We start from the raw sequence: 12349 nt of genomic DNA on the forward strand, positions 1-12349 counted from the left end.
ACGCTCATCTACGGCCTGATCCAGCACTCTTCGCAGGGCACGCTCCAGGAAGAAAACAAATGGTATGATGTCGCTGATGGTGCCTTCGGTGCGACTGACTAGGTTTGTCACCTCCTCAAAAAGACGCATGAGCCTACAGGCATTGCGCATGTGCGTCCAGTAACGTGGCAAAAAAATTCCCAGCTCCGCAGAGGCTGTCCTAGCACCCCGGTCATACAAATAGTCGTTAACGGCTTTTTCTTGTTGAATCAGGCGGTCGAACATTAGGAGTGTTGAATTCCAACGTGTCGGGCTGTCGCAAATCAAGCACCTCACTGGCATGTTGTTTCGACGCTGGATATCTGAAAAGTGCGCCATGGCCGTGTAGGAACGCCTAAAATGGCCACACACCTTCCTGGCCTGCTTCAGGACATCCTGTAAGCCTGGGTACTTATGCACAAAGCGTTGTACAATCAGATTACACACATGTGCCATGCACGGCACGTGTCAACTTGCCCAAATTCAATGCCGCCACCAAATTTCTTCCGTTGTCACAAACCACTTTGCCGATCTCCAGTTGGTGCGGAGTCAGCCACTGATCCACCTGTGCGTTTAGGGCGGACAGGAGTGCTGGTCCGGTGTGACTCTCTGCTTTCAGGCAAGTCAACCCCAAGATGGCGTGACACTGCCATATCCGGGATGTGGAATAGTACCTGGGGAGCTGGGGGGATGCCGTTGATGTGGAGCAAGACGCAGCAGCAGAAGAGGACTCAGCCGAGGAGGTTATGGAAGAGGATGGAGTAGGAGGAGTAGAGGAGGTGGCAGCAGGCCTGCCTGCAAGCCGTGGTGGTGTCACCAACTCCTCTGCAGAGCCACGCATTCCATGCTTGGCAGCCGTCAGCAGGTTTACCCAATGCGCAGTGTAGGTGATATACATGCCCTGACCATGCTTTGCAGACCAGGTATCAGTGGTCAGATGGACCCTTGCCCCAACACTGTGTGCCAGACATGCCATTACTTCCTTTTACACAATCGAGTACAGGTTGGGGATTGCCTTTTGTGCAAAGAAATTTCGGCCGGGTACCTTCCACTGCAGTGTCCCAATAGCTACAAATTTTTTGAACGCCTCAGAATCCACCAGCTTGTATGGTAAAAGCTGGCAGGCTAAGAGTTCAGACAAGCCAGCTGTCAGATGCCGGGCAAGGGGGTGAGTTTGTGACATTGGCTTCTTACGCTCAAACATGTCCTTGACAGACACCTGACTGTGGGCAGATGAGCAGGAACTGCTCAAGGCGAGACACGTAGTGGCGGATGGTTGAGAGGGGGCAAGGAGGACAGCAGTGGTTGACGTGGCTGAAGATGCTGGACCAGGAGGAGGATGGCGGCTTTGAGTTTGTGTGCTGCTTGTACTCTTGTGTTGATCCCATAGGCGTTTGTGATGAGCGATCATGTGCCTTCGCAAAGCAGTTGTAACTAGGTGGGTGTTGGACTTCCCATGACTCAGTTTCTTTTGGCACAGCTTGCAAATGGCATCACTGTTGTCAGAGGCAGACACACACAAAAAAGGCCACACTGCTGAGCTCTGCAATGACGACTGGCGTGCTGTCTGGCTGACCCCGGGTGCCGATGCATGCTGTCTGACTGTGCCACTAGCTCCTTGCGACGACCTCCCCCTGCTTCCAACTCGTCTCCTCCTCCTCTCTGTCTTCACATCTGAACTTTCCCCCTCTTCTTCTTCTCTTCTAGCGGGCACCCATGTGACATCTACGGATGCATCGTCTTCATCAACCGCTTCACTTGCATCTGACAACTCAGCAAAGGAAGCAGCAGCGGGTACAACATCATCATCATCACACCGTACGTCCATGTGTGTAATGCTGCCTGACTGATATATATCCCTGTTATCTACATCCTCTGGCAATAATGGTTGCGCATCACTATCACTCATTTCTTCCAACTGATGTGTAAATAACTCCTCTGACAGATCAAGTGAAGCGGCTGTGGTGCTAGTATTGGTGGTGGCCGCAGGCGGGCGAGTGGTAACTTGAGAGGTGCCCGAAGCTAAGCTAGAGGAGGATGGTGCGTCAAGGTTCCGAGTGGAAGCTGTAGAAGATTGGGTGTCCTGTGTTAGCCAGTCAACTATGTGCTCAGAACTTTTTGAGTTCAGGGTACGTGGCCTCTGAACACTGGGCATTATTCTAGGGCCAAAGGGAATCACAGCACCACGAACACGACGGCCCCTCGTTTAGTGGTACTATGCATGCAAGCTACTGTGACAACAGATATAAGTGGCACTGTGCACTGGCAGAAGTTGGCAGAGTAGACACTGTAGGCCTGACACACACGCTTGCAGACAACTTTTTTTTAAATGTACACTACTGTTACACCCGATATGCGTTGCACTGGTGTGACACTGTGCCCTGGCAGTTACTGAAACGCACACGTGTGAAGGAAACTGACTGCTATTATTTAACACAGTCAAAAAAGTTTTTTTTTTTAAATGTACACTACTGTTACACCAGATATGAGTTGCACTGGGGTGACACTGTGCCCTGGCAGGCACTGAACGCACACGTGTGAAGGAAACTGACTGCTATTATTTAACACAGTCAAAAAAGTGTTTTTTTTTTTAAATGTACACTACTGTTACACCAGATAGGAGTTGCACTGGGGTGACACTGTGCCCTGGCAGGCACTGAAACGCACACGTGTGAAGGAAACTGACTGCTATTATTTATCACAGTCAAAAAAGTGGTTTTTTTTTAAATGTACACTACTGTTACACCAGATATGAGTTGCACTGGGGTGACACTGTACCCTGGCAGACAGGCCCTGAAACGCACACGTGTAAAGGAAACTGACTGCTATTATTTAACACAGTCAAAAAAGTGTTGTTTTTTTAAATGTACACTACTGTTACACCAGATATGAGTGGTGGCACTGGGCGAGTGGGCACAGTATACGCTGTGAGCCTGACACACACGCTGGCAGGCAGGCAACTGCAATTAGATTACACAGGAAAAAAAAAAAAAGCAGACTGATGTTCTAGGGCTTTTTGGGGTGCTGTCCTTACAGCAGAGATCAGATGAGTCCTTCAGGACTGTAGTGGACACTGAATACACTAGCCTAGCTATCGATTTCCCAATTAAATCAGCAGCAGCTACACTGTCCCTCCTCTCACTAAGAATGCAGCTTCCGAATGAATCTAAAATGGATGCTGTCCAGGAGGTAGGAGGGTCTGGGAGGGAGGGTCTGCTGCTATTTGGCTGGAATGTGTCTGCTGACTGTGAGGTACAGGGTCAAAGTATTAGTCAATGATGACGAATAGGGGGCGGATCGAACATTGCATATGTTTGCCCGCCGCGGCGAACAAGCTATGTTCGCCGGGAACTATTGCCCGGCGAACTATTCGTGACATCACTATTTATATATAAAACAATAAGTTCCTCCGACACAAATGTCAATACCATTCAGTTCACTTTATGTATCTCCTATTTGAGTTAGTTTTCACAATATTTTTAATGCACAATACAATTGTAATCCAAAACCATAGTGTAAAGATTTAATTAACATTGATGACATTTTTTTCAAAATCACATACGATGATAGCCTAGAATATGCTAGACCTTCTTTGATTTCATTACTTACTGTTTTTAAACTAAGCTTGTTGAAATTAACCCTGTCCCTGACCAAGTGCCGTAACGGCACGAAATGTGTCGGATTAGGTGAACAGTTGCAGGCTACTTCACTGGCTGTGATATTGCTTTATGCTTGATTTCTTGAAAAATCATTTTACTTGCGTTTACTAATAAAACTTACATTTTATTTTTCCACTCTCGGCCCATTCGACTGTTGATTATTTCCACTACCTTGGTGAGGACTTATATGCTATATATATAGAAAAACCAGGGACTGCACTCACTGGATTAGTTAAAAATCACAAAATATTATTTATATATGTGACGTTTTGGGGTACACTGACCTCTTTTGTCTGAGGAAGGGGTCAGTGTACCCTGAAACGTCACCATATATAAATACATTTTTGTGATTTTTCACTAATCCAGTGACTGCAGTCACTGGTTTTGCTACTTCAAGTTTTTGACTGGTGCATCCTGGTCAGTTTAGGAGTGCGAGTGCAGATACATAAGGACTTTATATATATATCTCTGTGTGTTATATATATATATATATATATATATATATATATATATATATATATATATAATGTTATGGGTAAAGTAATCAATCTGGGTAATCCTAGGATTACCTGGGTAAACCTGACATTATCCAAGCGGCTGTGGGTAAATTGCCCCATCTACACTATTTTTTGCCTCTGCTTGGGGGGGGGGTTCAAGGAAGGCGCCCCGCCAATCCTCTGGCATCCACCCCAAGTGAACCAGGGAGAGGCAAAAAAAATGGTGAAGATGTGTGAATTACAGTGCATCATATATATGTTTGATGCAGTAACTCGATGCACTCTGAGAAGATTTATTATGTTACATCGGGCTTTACCCATAGCCGCTTGGGTAATATCAAGTTTACCCGAGTAATGCTAGGATTACTCAATCTCTTACTTTCCCCGCAGCATATATATATGAAAATCCGCTGATTCATGTACTGGAGAGAAAAAGAATAAAGTGTCAGCTTTCCTTTACAATGCACCTGATGAAGGGACTTGTTCTCGAAATGCGTTGTGGCTTGAAAGACTGACCAGACTCACACTAATCAGTGTTACTTTCATCTTTTTTTTAATTGCAAATATTATCCTTATTTTTAGTTTATGTTTTAAAATGGGCAGTTTATTTGCTGACTGGTAAATTTGTTCAGAGAACTGTTTTTGTTTTTTTACCTGTAAATGAATATTGTAAGATATCAGCTAAAAATGAAATATCACTGATGTTATTAAAATATTGAAATACAACTGATAAATGATGCTTATTACAATATATTATCTATGTCTGGATATATATATATATATATATATATATATATATATTGGTTTATCTTGATGCTGTTGTCATATTAAAAAGGACCTGTTTTGATAACAAAAAAGAAAGTACTGTACAGTATATATTTTTTAATTTCTGAAAGTGCTGTTAATGTTTTATTTTCTTTCAAAGAAACAGTTATAGTTTGATAATCTTGCTAACTGGACACACTGAATAAGTAAGTAAGTTGAAAGTATAAAAAAGTAGAAAATGCTGAATAAACTTAATTCAGTCACTAACGTGCAATATTCAAGTCCGTATAACTATAGGCAAACAGCTTGACGTTAAGACATATTTATTATATAATATGTAAAAAAGGACAGACCTTAAAGGGATACTAAACACAATTGTTTTCTTTCGTGATTCAGATAGACCATGCAACTTAAGCAACTTACTCCTATTATCAATTTTTCTTCATTCTCTTGGTATTTTTATTTGAAAAGCAGGTATGTAAGCTTTTGGGGCCTGTCCATTTTTGGTTCAGCACCTGGGTAGCGCTTTTAGCCACTAATTACCAAGCATTACCGAGGTGCTGAACCAAAAATGGGCCGGCCCCAAAGGCTTACATACCTGCTTTTCAAATAAAAATACCAAGAGAACAAATAAAAATTGATTATAGGAGTAAATTCAAAAGTTGCTTAAAATTACGAGCTCTCTCCGAATCATGAAAGAAAAAAATTTGGGTTTAATATCTCTTTAATGATAGCCACAGACTCCTCGGCATCATCTGATGCGTTTCGCCTAGCTTTTTTAAAGATAACCTTGCTCTTGCCTACTGCTTGTGGATCTCTCTTCCCAATCTCTGATGGTCAATATATTTTTTTGGTACATAGTCACTCGAAGACCAACTGGATCCATGGCTCAGATGGGGGCTCTGCAAGTGCGAGATGTGACAAGTGACAGTGTCACCCTAGTATGGAAGGCCAGGAATGGCACCTATGATTCTTTCCTAGTCCGTTATGAAGATGTGACAGACAACCTCAGGCCACCGCAAGAAACATCAGTTCCTGGAGATCTTAGAATAGTGACACTAAATGGACTTATCCAGAACACCAGATATGCTGTGTCTGTCTATGGGGTGAATGGAGGAAAGCTCTCCCGACCACTTAAAGAGGAGGTGACAACAGGTGACAATCATTTTTATAAATGAATATTCTGAAATATGGAGGGCCTATTTATAGGGCAGACATTAATTGTACTGTGGAGTACCATATTTATATATACCGTTAGACCTATTGGTTAAAGGGACATTAAACTGAAAAAAGTTTAGTTTTTTTGCATGAAAAGGCTTCTCCTCGAAATGCGTTGTGGCTATTGCAATCCACTATAATAAAAATCATTGGAATGACATTAAATATAAAACAGAATCTTTTATTTTTTTATAAAGTAATGGGCACTGCCATGTTAAATCCTAGGTTTTTCTATAGCTAATCTTTTTTGTTGAGGATGATTAGGAACACATAATGTGTGCAAACAATGGCTGTATGGAATATAGCATCGTTAAAATAACTATTTACTTTTATAGGGCTTGAATACTCTTTAATATTACTATATTTAATGTAGTCCTTGTTTGCAAACATTATCTGCCCCTAATTGTCTTCTGTAAATGAATTATATTAAGAAAACCTAACTTTCAAAATTGTGGCGCCTATTACTTCAGAGAATTGGAAAGCCTACAATTTTCAGTGGTAAATGACAGGAAAATAAGACAAAAAAAACAATGAACGTTAATGGTAATTTTTTTATTACAAATATTTAAACAGTTTATATTCTAATCTCAGTGTTCAATATTCATTTAATCATAACAAAGGCACCAGGTTTTACTAATTGTTGAGCAACTAGGACTAAGGCAAAATGCAGAAGCGCGTAAGAAGCGTGTTTTAGTCTGTACCTTTTGTATTTGTATGTGCCAATAAAGTTTGAAAATAATTTTATCCTGGGGGTGCCGACAAACAATTTTTTTTCTTTACTAATTGTTCTCAAAGTGTTTAGAATTGCCATAATTGTTTTACACATCAAAAAGCCATCAAAAACATGTAGTGGAAGGTTAACAATATTTCTCTTGAAACCATTCAATGTAAAAATCAATGCTAAAATACCATTAAATACAGTATATATTGCACAATCAACACATGCAAAGCAAAAAGACACTGCAATAGCACTAACTGTGAATGTCAAATGTTCAGTAGCAGTTTTTACTTATGAATTTCAATGCTTCCTTTAATTGCTGTGTACCTTGTATCATGTGACCATGTCTGCCAATCACAGACTCCTCTTCACATATATTGCGCAATCTTGCACATGCTCAGTATTAGCTGATGCCTTCAAAAGGGTGCACTTAAAAAGATGTTTAAAATTGCATAATCTGAATCATGAACATTTGATTTGGACTTCCCTACCCCATTCATTAATAAGAACATTATTTCTGTTTGAATGTCAAAAATAAACATTCGGCTGTCATTAATTTTAATAAATCTCCAGCAATTCAAAATTAAATGACTGAGTTGTACAAGAATAAGTGAAAAAGTGTCCATCTTTAATGGAGTTGAAGTCATATTTGGCCGTGTACAGAGCCAGAAAAACAGCAGCAAATGAACAACCCTTTGGCTAACCTTTATCTGATGCTTTTAAGCAAATCAGGAGGAAATATGGAGACACCACTTTGGAATCCAGTTGTTTACAGTTGATACAATGGCTGTAAATGTTTAGTGGTTGATAGAGTTGAGCAGAAATTCATCTTTATTTGCCAGTCCTGTTTAAAAAGCAGTAGATCTGAAAAGTAATGAAACCCAACGTTTTCCATTCATGATTGAGATAGAGCTGATAAAATAAAATAAAATCCAATTCAATTTACTTTGTTCTCTTGCTGTCCTTTAGAACCTTGGTAGGCTCATAAGCGTGCATTTGCCTGGAGCACTGCATGGCAACACTTTTGCAATAAAGCTTTTCACTTACCGCTGCGGAATCTGTTGGTGCTCTACAAATAACTGATAATAATAATTATATGACCACTAGATGGCAGCAGTGTGGCCTTGAAGTGCTCCAGACACTTGAAAACTACCTATCTAGGTATACTCTTCAACAAAGAATACTATGAGAACTAAGTACATTTGATAATTGAAGTAAATTGGAAACTATTTGTTTTTGTAAACTGTATGCTCCATACGCTACGGAATTTGGAGGCGCTATACAAATAAATGATAATAATAATTATGAAAGAAACATTTGGGGTTTCATGTCCCTTTAATAGAGAATAGTGCATTTATGTGCAGATATAAGGATCTTGGTATACTCTTGATCTGATTTTGTTTTCTTAATGTAATAGAATATTTAACTGTCTGATATAGAGACATGGAAGTCAAACTTAAAGGAACAGTAAATTCGTAATTAAACTTTTATGATTAAGATACAACATATGATTTTAAACCACTTTCCAGTTTACTTCTATTGTCCTTAGTTTTCTTGATATCCTTTGTTGAAGAGTTAATGTAGGTAGGCAGGCTCAGTAACAGCAATGCCGTACTGGGAGCTAGATGAAAACATTGAGTAAGTCAGTGACCTTAGGCATATATCAGAGGCATTTATCTATAAATATACATTATTAACCTCAACCATAACAATTTTGATCTTATTAAGATATTGAAGACGTAACCATAATGCTCATTGTAAATACCATCACATAAATAGGATAAGCTAAACAAGAAGACTTTTGTGTATAATAAAAAAATAGAAAATAATGAAAAATAATAAAAACAACAGTACAAAAATGTCACATGAGTAAAGGGAAGTGTCAGAATTTGATGATATAAGTGAATAATTACTAAACAAGAGTGTATAAGTTTATTTTAGATAATACTTTATTTCTATGTAGTCAATTGAAATAACACCTGAAATAATCCCCCCCCAAGATAATTTTTTAGTATAAATGAAAAAAGAACTACGATATATTGATGACATATTGAAGAGCTACTATTTTATGCACTGGCAGAGACATATAGGATTTACCTTTACCTTACCAAGCGGTTGTTTATTGGTGATCAAATAATGATCTAGGAGTGATTCTTAAAATATATAGAACAAACTGATTATTTAATGAAACAGTAAAGGGACAGCATGGGGCAATTGTACAATGTTTTAATGTGCAAGAGCTTTTTTTGCCATTGCACTCTTGTTTGTAGATAATTGTTTAACACCTGCAAAGGGTTTCCTTCTTTCTGACTAGCCATTACTGCCCTGCGTTCCTGCTGGCTATTACCCACTGTTGTACCTGATGTCCATTGTCCAATTCTAAACCTGGTCATCTATTCCTGCTACCAGCACTTCTGAGTCTGACCTCTTTAGATTATGACTTAATGGACTTTCCCCCTACCTTAGTTGCTGTTATTTTTCCAGTACTATTTATTTTTCCAAAATACCCTTAAATAGTCACAGAGAAATATATAATATATATTTAAAATTAATTCGTTAAAACTAACTTCTCTTCTCTAAAGTACTTGACCATGTCTTAACAACCTCCTTATACTCCAGGTCAGCAATTTATAAATTATTTATATGCAGATTTGGTAGCTAAATGCATTAGTTACCACAACGCAAAATGTATATTTTAGTAGATTGGATGCTTCATTCAATATTTTATGGATTTTTCTAAAGCTGTGTAAATAATATGCTAATAGTATACAAACTATATGTTGCTTTTCTTCTCTACAGAGTCTGATGCAGACAGAGGCACAGCCCCTCGCCTTTCTCCTCTCTCAGTGTCTGATGTCAGGCCGGACTCATTTATATTAACTTGGGAACCCCTAGATGGAGACTTTGATGCATATTTGCTTCAGTATGGACCTCCTGGGGGTCCCAGCCAAGAACTTACTCTAAGAGGGGATGAAACATATTTCCGTCTCACTGGACTGGTCACAGGGGTCAATTACACAGTGGAACTTCATGGAATATGGGGAGAAAAGTATAGTGAACCAGAGAATATTTATGTGTTGACAGGTATGTGTTGTTGCTCAACTGGATGAATAAAATAGCAATTAAAGTGACATGAAACCCAATTATTTTATATGATTCAGGCAGAGCATACAATTTAAAAATCAAATTGTATACTCTTGGTATACACTGTTGAAAGGCATACCTCAGTAGGTAGCAGGCACGTGTCTGGAGCACCACATGTCAACAGTTTTAAAAGAATGCTTTTAACAATGTAATATATTGTACAATCACTGCGTATGACCTTGTTAAAATAAAAAAATAAAAAAGCATTCTTGCAAAACTGTTACCATATAGCATTTCAGAACATGCACACTAGAGGCCCAAATTGGCCAAAATGTACATCTGGAGTTAGATGTAAGAATCCTTCATTTGAATTGCCAGGTATTTCAGGGCTGGGCTGTCCTTATTGATAGGGGCAGACTGAAATACTACAGGAAAGGTCTCTTCTGTGTCCATCCCCAGTTTAGCGCTTCTCTCCAGTTTACCAAATGCAAATGACCTTTGGGGATTTGGTCTCCTTAAAGGTGATGGAGCAACCAGACGTGGACCCCTTCCTTACCTGCTGTGCCTAGAGGTATATAGCTGCACCTTCACTAAATAGGCCCAAAAAGGCTGAAACGTACATCTGGGTTAGCTGTAAAAATCCTTAGTTCACATGAGAATTGCCTGGTATTTTAGGGCTGGGCAGTCCTTACAGATGGAGTCGGTTGGATATACTGCAGGAAAGTTCTCTTCTCTGATAGGCCCATTAGAGGCTAAAAGATGATGCACCCTGGGTTGGTACTAACCCATATTTCAGCCTACTTAGCACTGCCCATCCTTAGTTGAGTGCTTTACCCCAGTTTACCACATGCACACTAGGCACACTAGCTACCTAGGTATGCTCTTTAACAGAGTGTTTAATACTAACAATGAAAAATACCAAGGAAGTAAATTTAATAATAGTAGTATGGTGACTTTTTTTTTTTCTAAATGTATGATTTCTCTAAATCGTAAAATAAAAATGTTGTGTTTCATATCCATTTAAAGGGACAGAATGGTCAAAAATGAAATGTGCATGGGTGCATTTTAGTTTTAAATAGAAGCATTCTTACAAAATATTTCCATTAGCAAAATGCTTCTAGTGAAAGTTATATGACTGTTTTTCAGCAGCATACGCACATATGCTGTAAGGACCCGTGCAACAGTATTCAAACACCACCGCTTCTCACAGAGTCAGCAGTGGATTATATGACACAAATTAAGTCTTCACTGACATGATACACACTGCCGCCAGCTTTCAGACCTTAAATACTGGTGCACGGGCATATGTGCGTATGCAGGTGAAAAACATTTTTGCTAATGGAAATATATTGCAAAAATGGTTCCATTTAAAATTGAAATTTACCCATGCACATTTCAAATTTGATCTTTCTATCCCTTTAAATACTATTTAGATAACCATAGTGCTATCTTATTTGCAGTAGTTTTAAGGAGGAGACGCGTCTTCTCATATTTTCCTCTCTTTTTCTCTTTCATGTTCTATAGTGAAGCCTCAGCCTCCCCAACTGGAATCTCTATCTGTTTCTGATGTCCGCAGTGATTCAATTGTTCTCTCCTGGCTTGTCCAAGGCGAAGACTTTGATTCCTTCCTCCTGTCCTATCGAGATGCTGAGGGTAAACAGCAGGAAAAATCTCTGGAAGGAGATCTCCGTACTGTCAAAATTAAGGACCTAAGGCCGGGAAAAAAGTATAAATTTGCCCTGTATGGAATTTCAGGAAATAAGAGAAGCAAATCAGTGATAGCTGAGACCGTCACAGGTAAAACTTGAGAACCACAAGAGCTTGCAATCCAGAGATTCTTAATTAGTATGTGTTGAGCAAGAGAACTTTTAAATTTGCATTAAATTAAATTTAAGAATCTAAAACAAATTGTACCGTTGGAATGAATAGAAGTCATTCTAGATATGTAGGTTAATTTAGTTCTGGAAAATATCTCGTAAAACATGGAAGGTTCTGTTGTGTAGAAACACCTAGCCATGCCAACAACTATCTATATAGCGTGGTATTTAATTACTAACCACAAAACTACCTCACTAGCAATGTTCTTTCATTGCCTTTTAAATAATTTGCATAAAATTACTTAAAAGATTATATAATATGTCCAAGGGTTTACTGTAAGGCTTCTACGCTAACTAAAATAGAACTAAAAGATATACAGTCAGATTATGAGTGGTGCGCTAACAGTTACGCGCAAGCAAGAAGGGGTTTATCACGGGTGTTTGCGCACGTCGGATGTATTGCTTGTATTACAAGTTGAAAGTAAACGCGATCGATTGAGCTCAATTCTAGTTAACACAAGTCTGGATAGCGCATCCTCAGAGCTCTGGTTAACTGTTTTATAAATCAAAAAA

The 12349-nt window shown here is 39.2% G+C and overlaps 1 protein-coding gene across 1 annotated transcript in view; it reads left to right on the forward strand.

Moving 5' to 3' along the window:
• The window catches only part of LOC128667098 (tenascin-X), a 134120-nt gene that overhangs the window by 51865 nt on the left and 69906 nt on the right, over positions 1–12349 (forward strand). Inside the window, exons 9-11 of the mRNA XM_053721991.1 lie at positions 5801–6094; positions 9675–9959; positions 11484–11756. Of these exons, the coding sequence (XP_053577966.1) occupies positions 5801–6094; positions 9675–9959; positions 11484–11756 (852 nt within the window). The remainder of the gene's footprint in view (positions 1–5800; positions 6095–9674; positions 9960–11483; positions 11757–12349) is intronic.

This window comes from Bombina bombina, chromosome 7 (genome assembly GCF_027579735.1).
Source record: "Bombina bombina isolate aBomBom1 chromosome 7, aBomBom1.pri, whole genome shotgun sequence".
Lineage (NCBI taxonomy): Eukaryota > Metazoa > Chordata > Amphibia > Anura > Bombinatoridae > Bombina > Bombina bombina.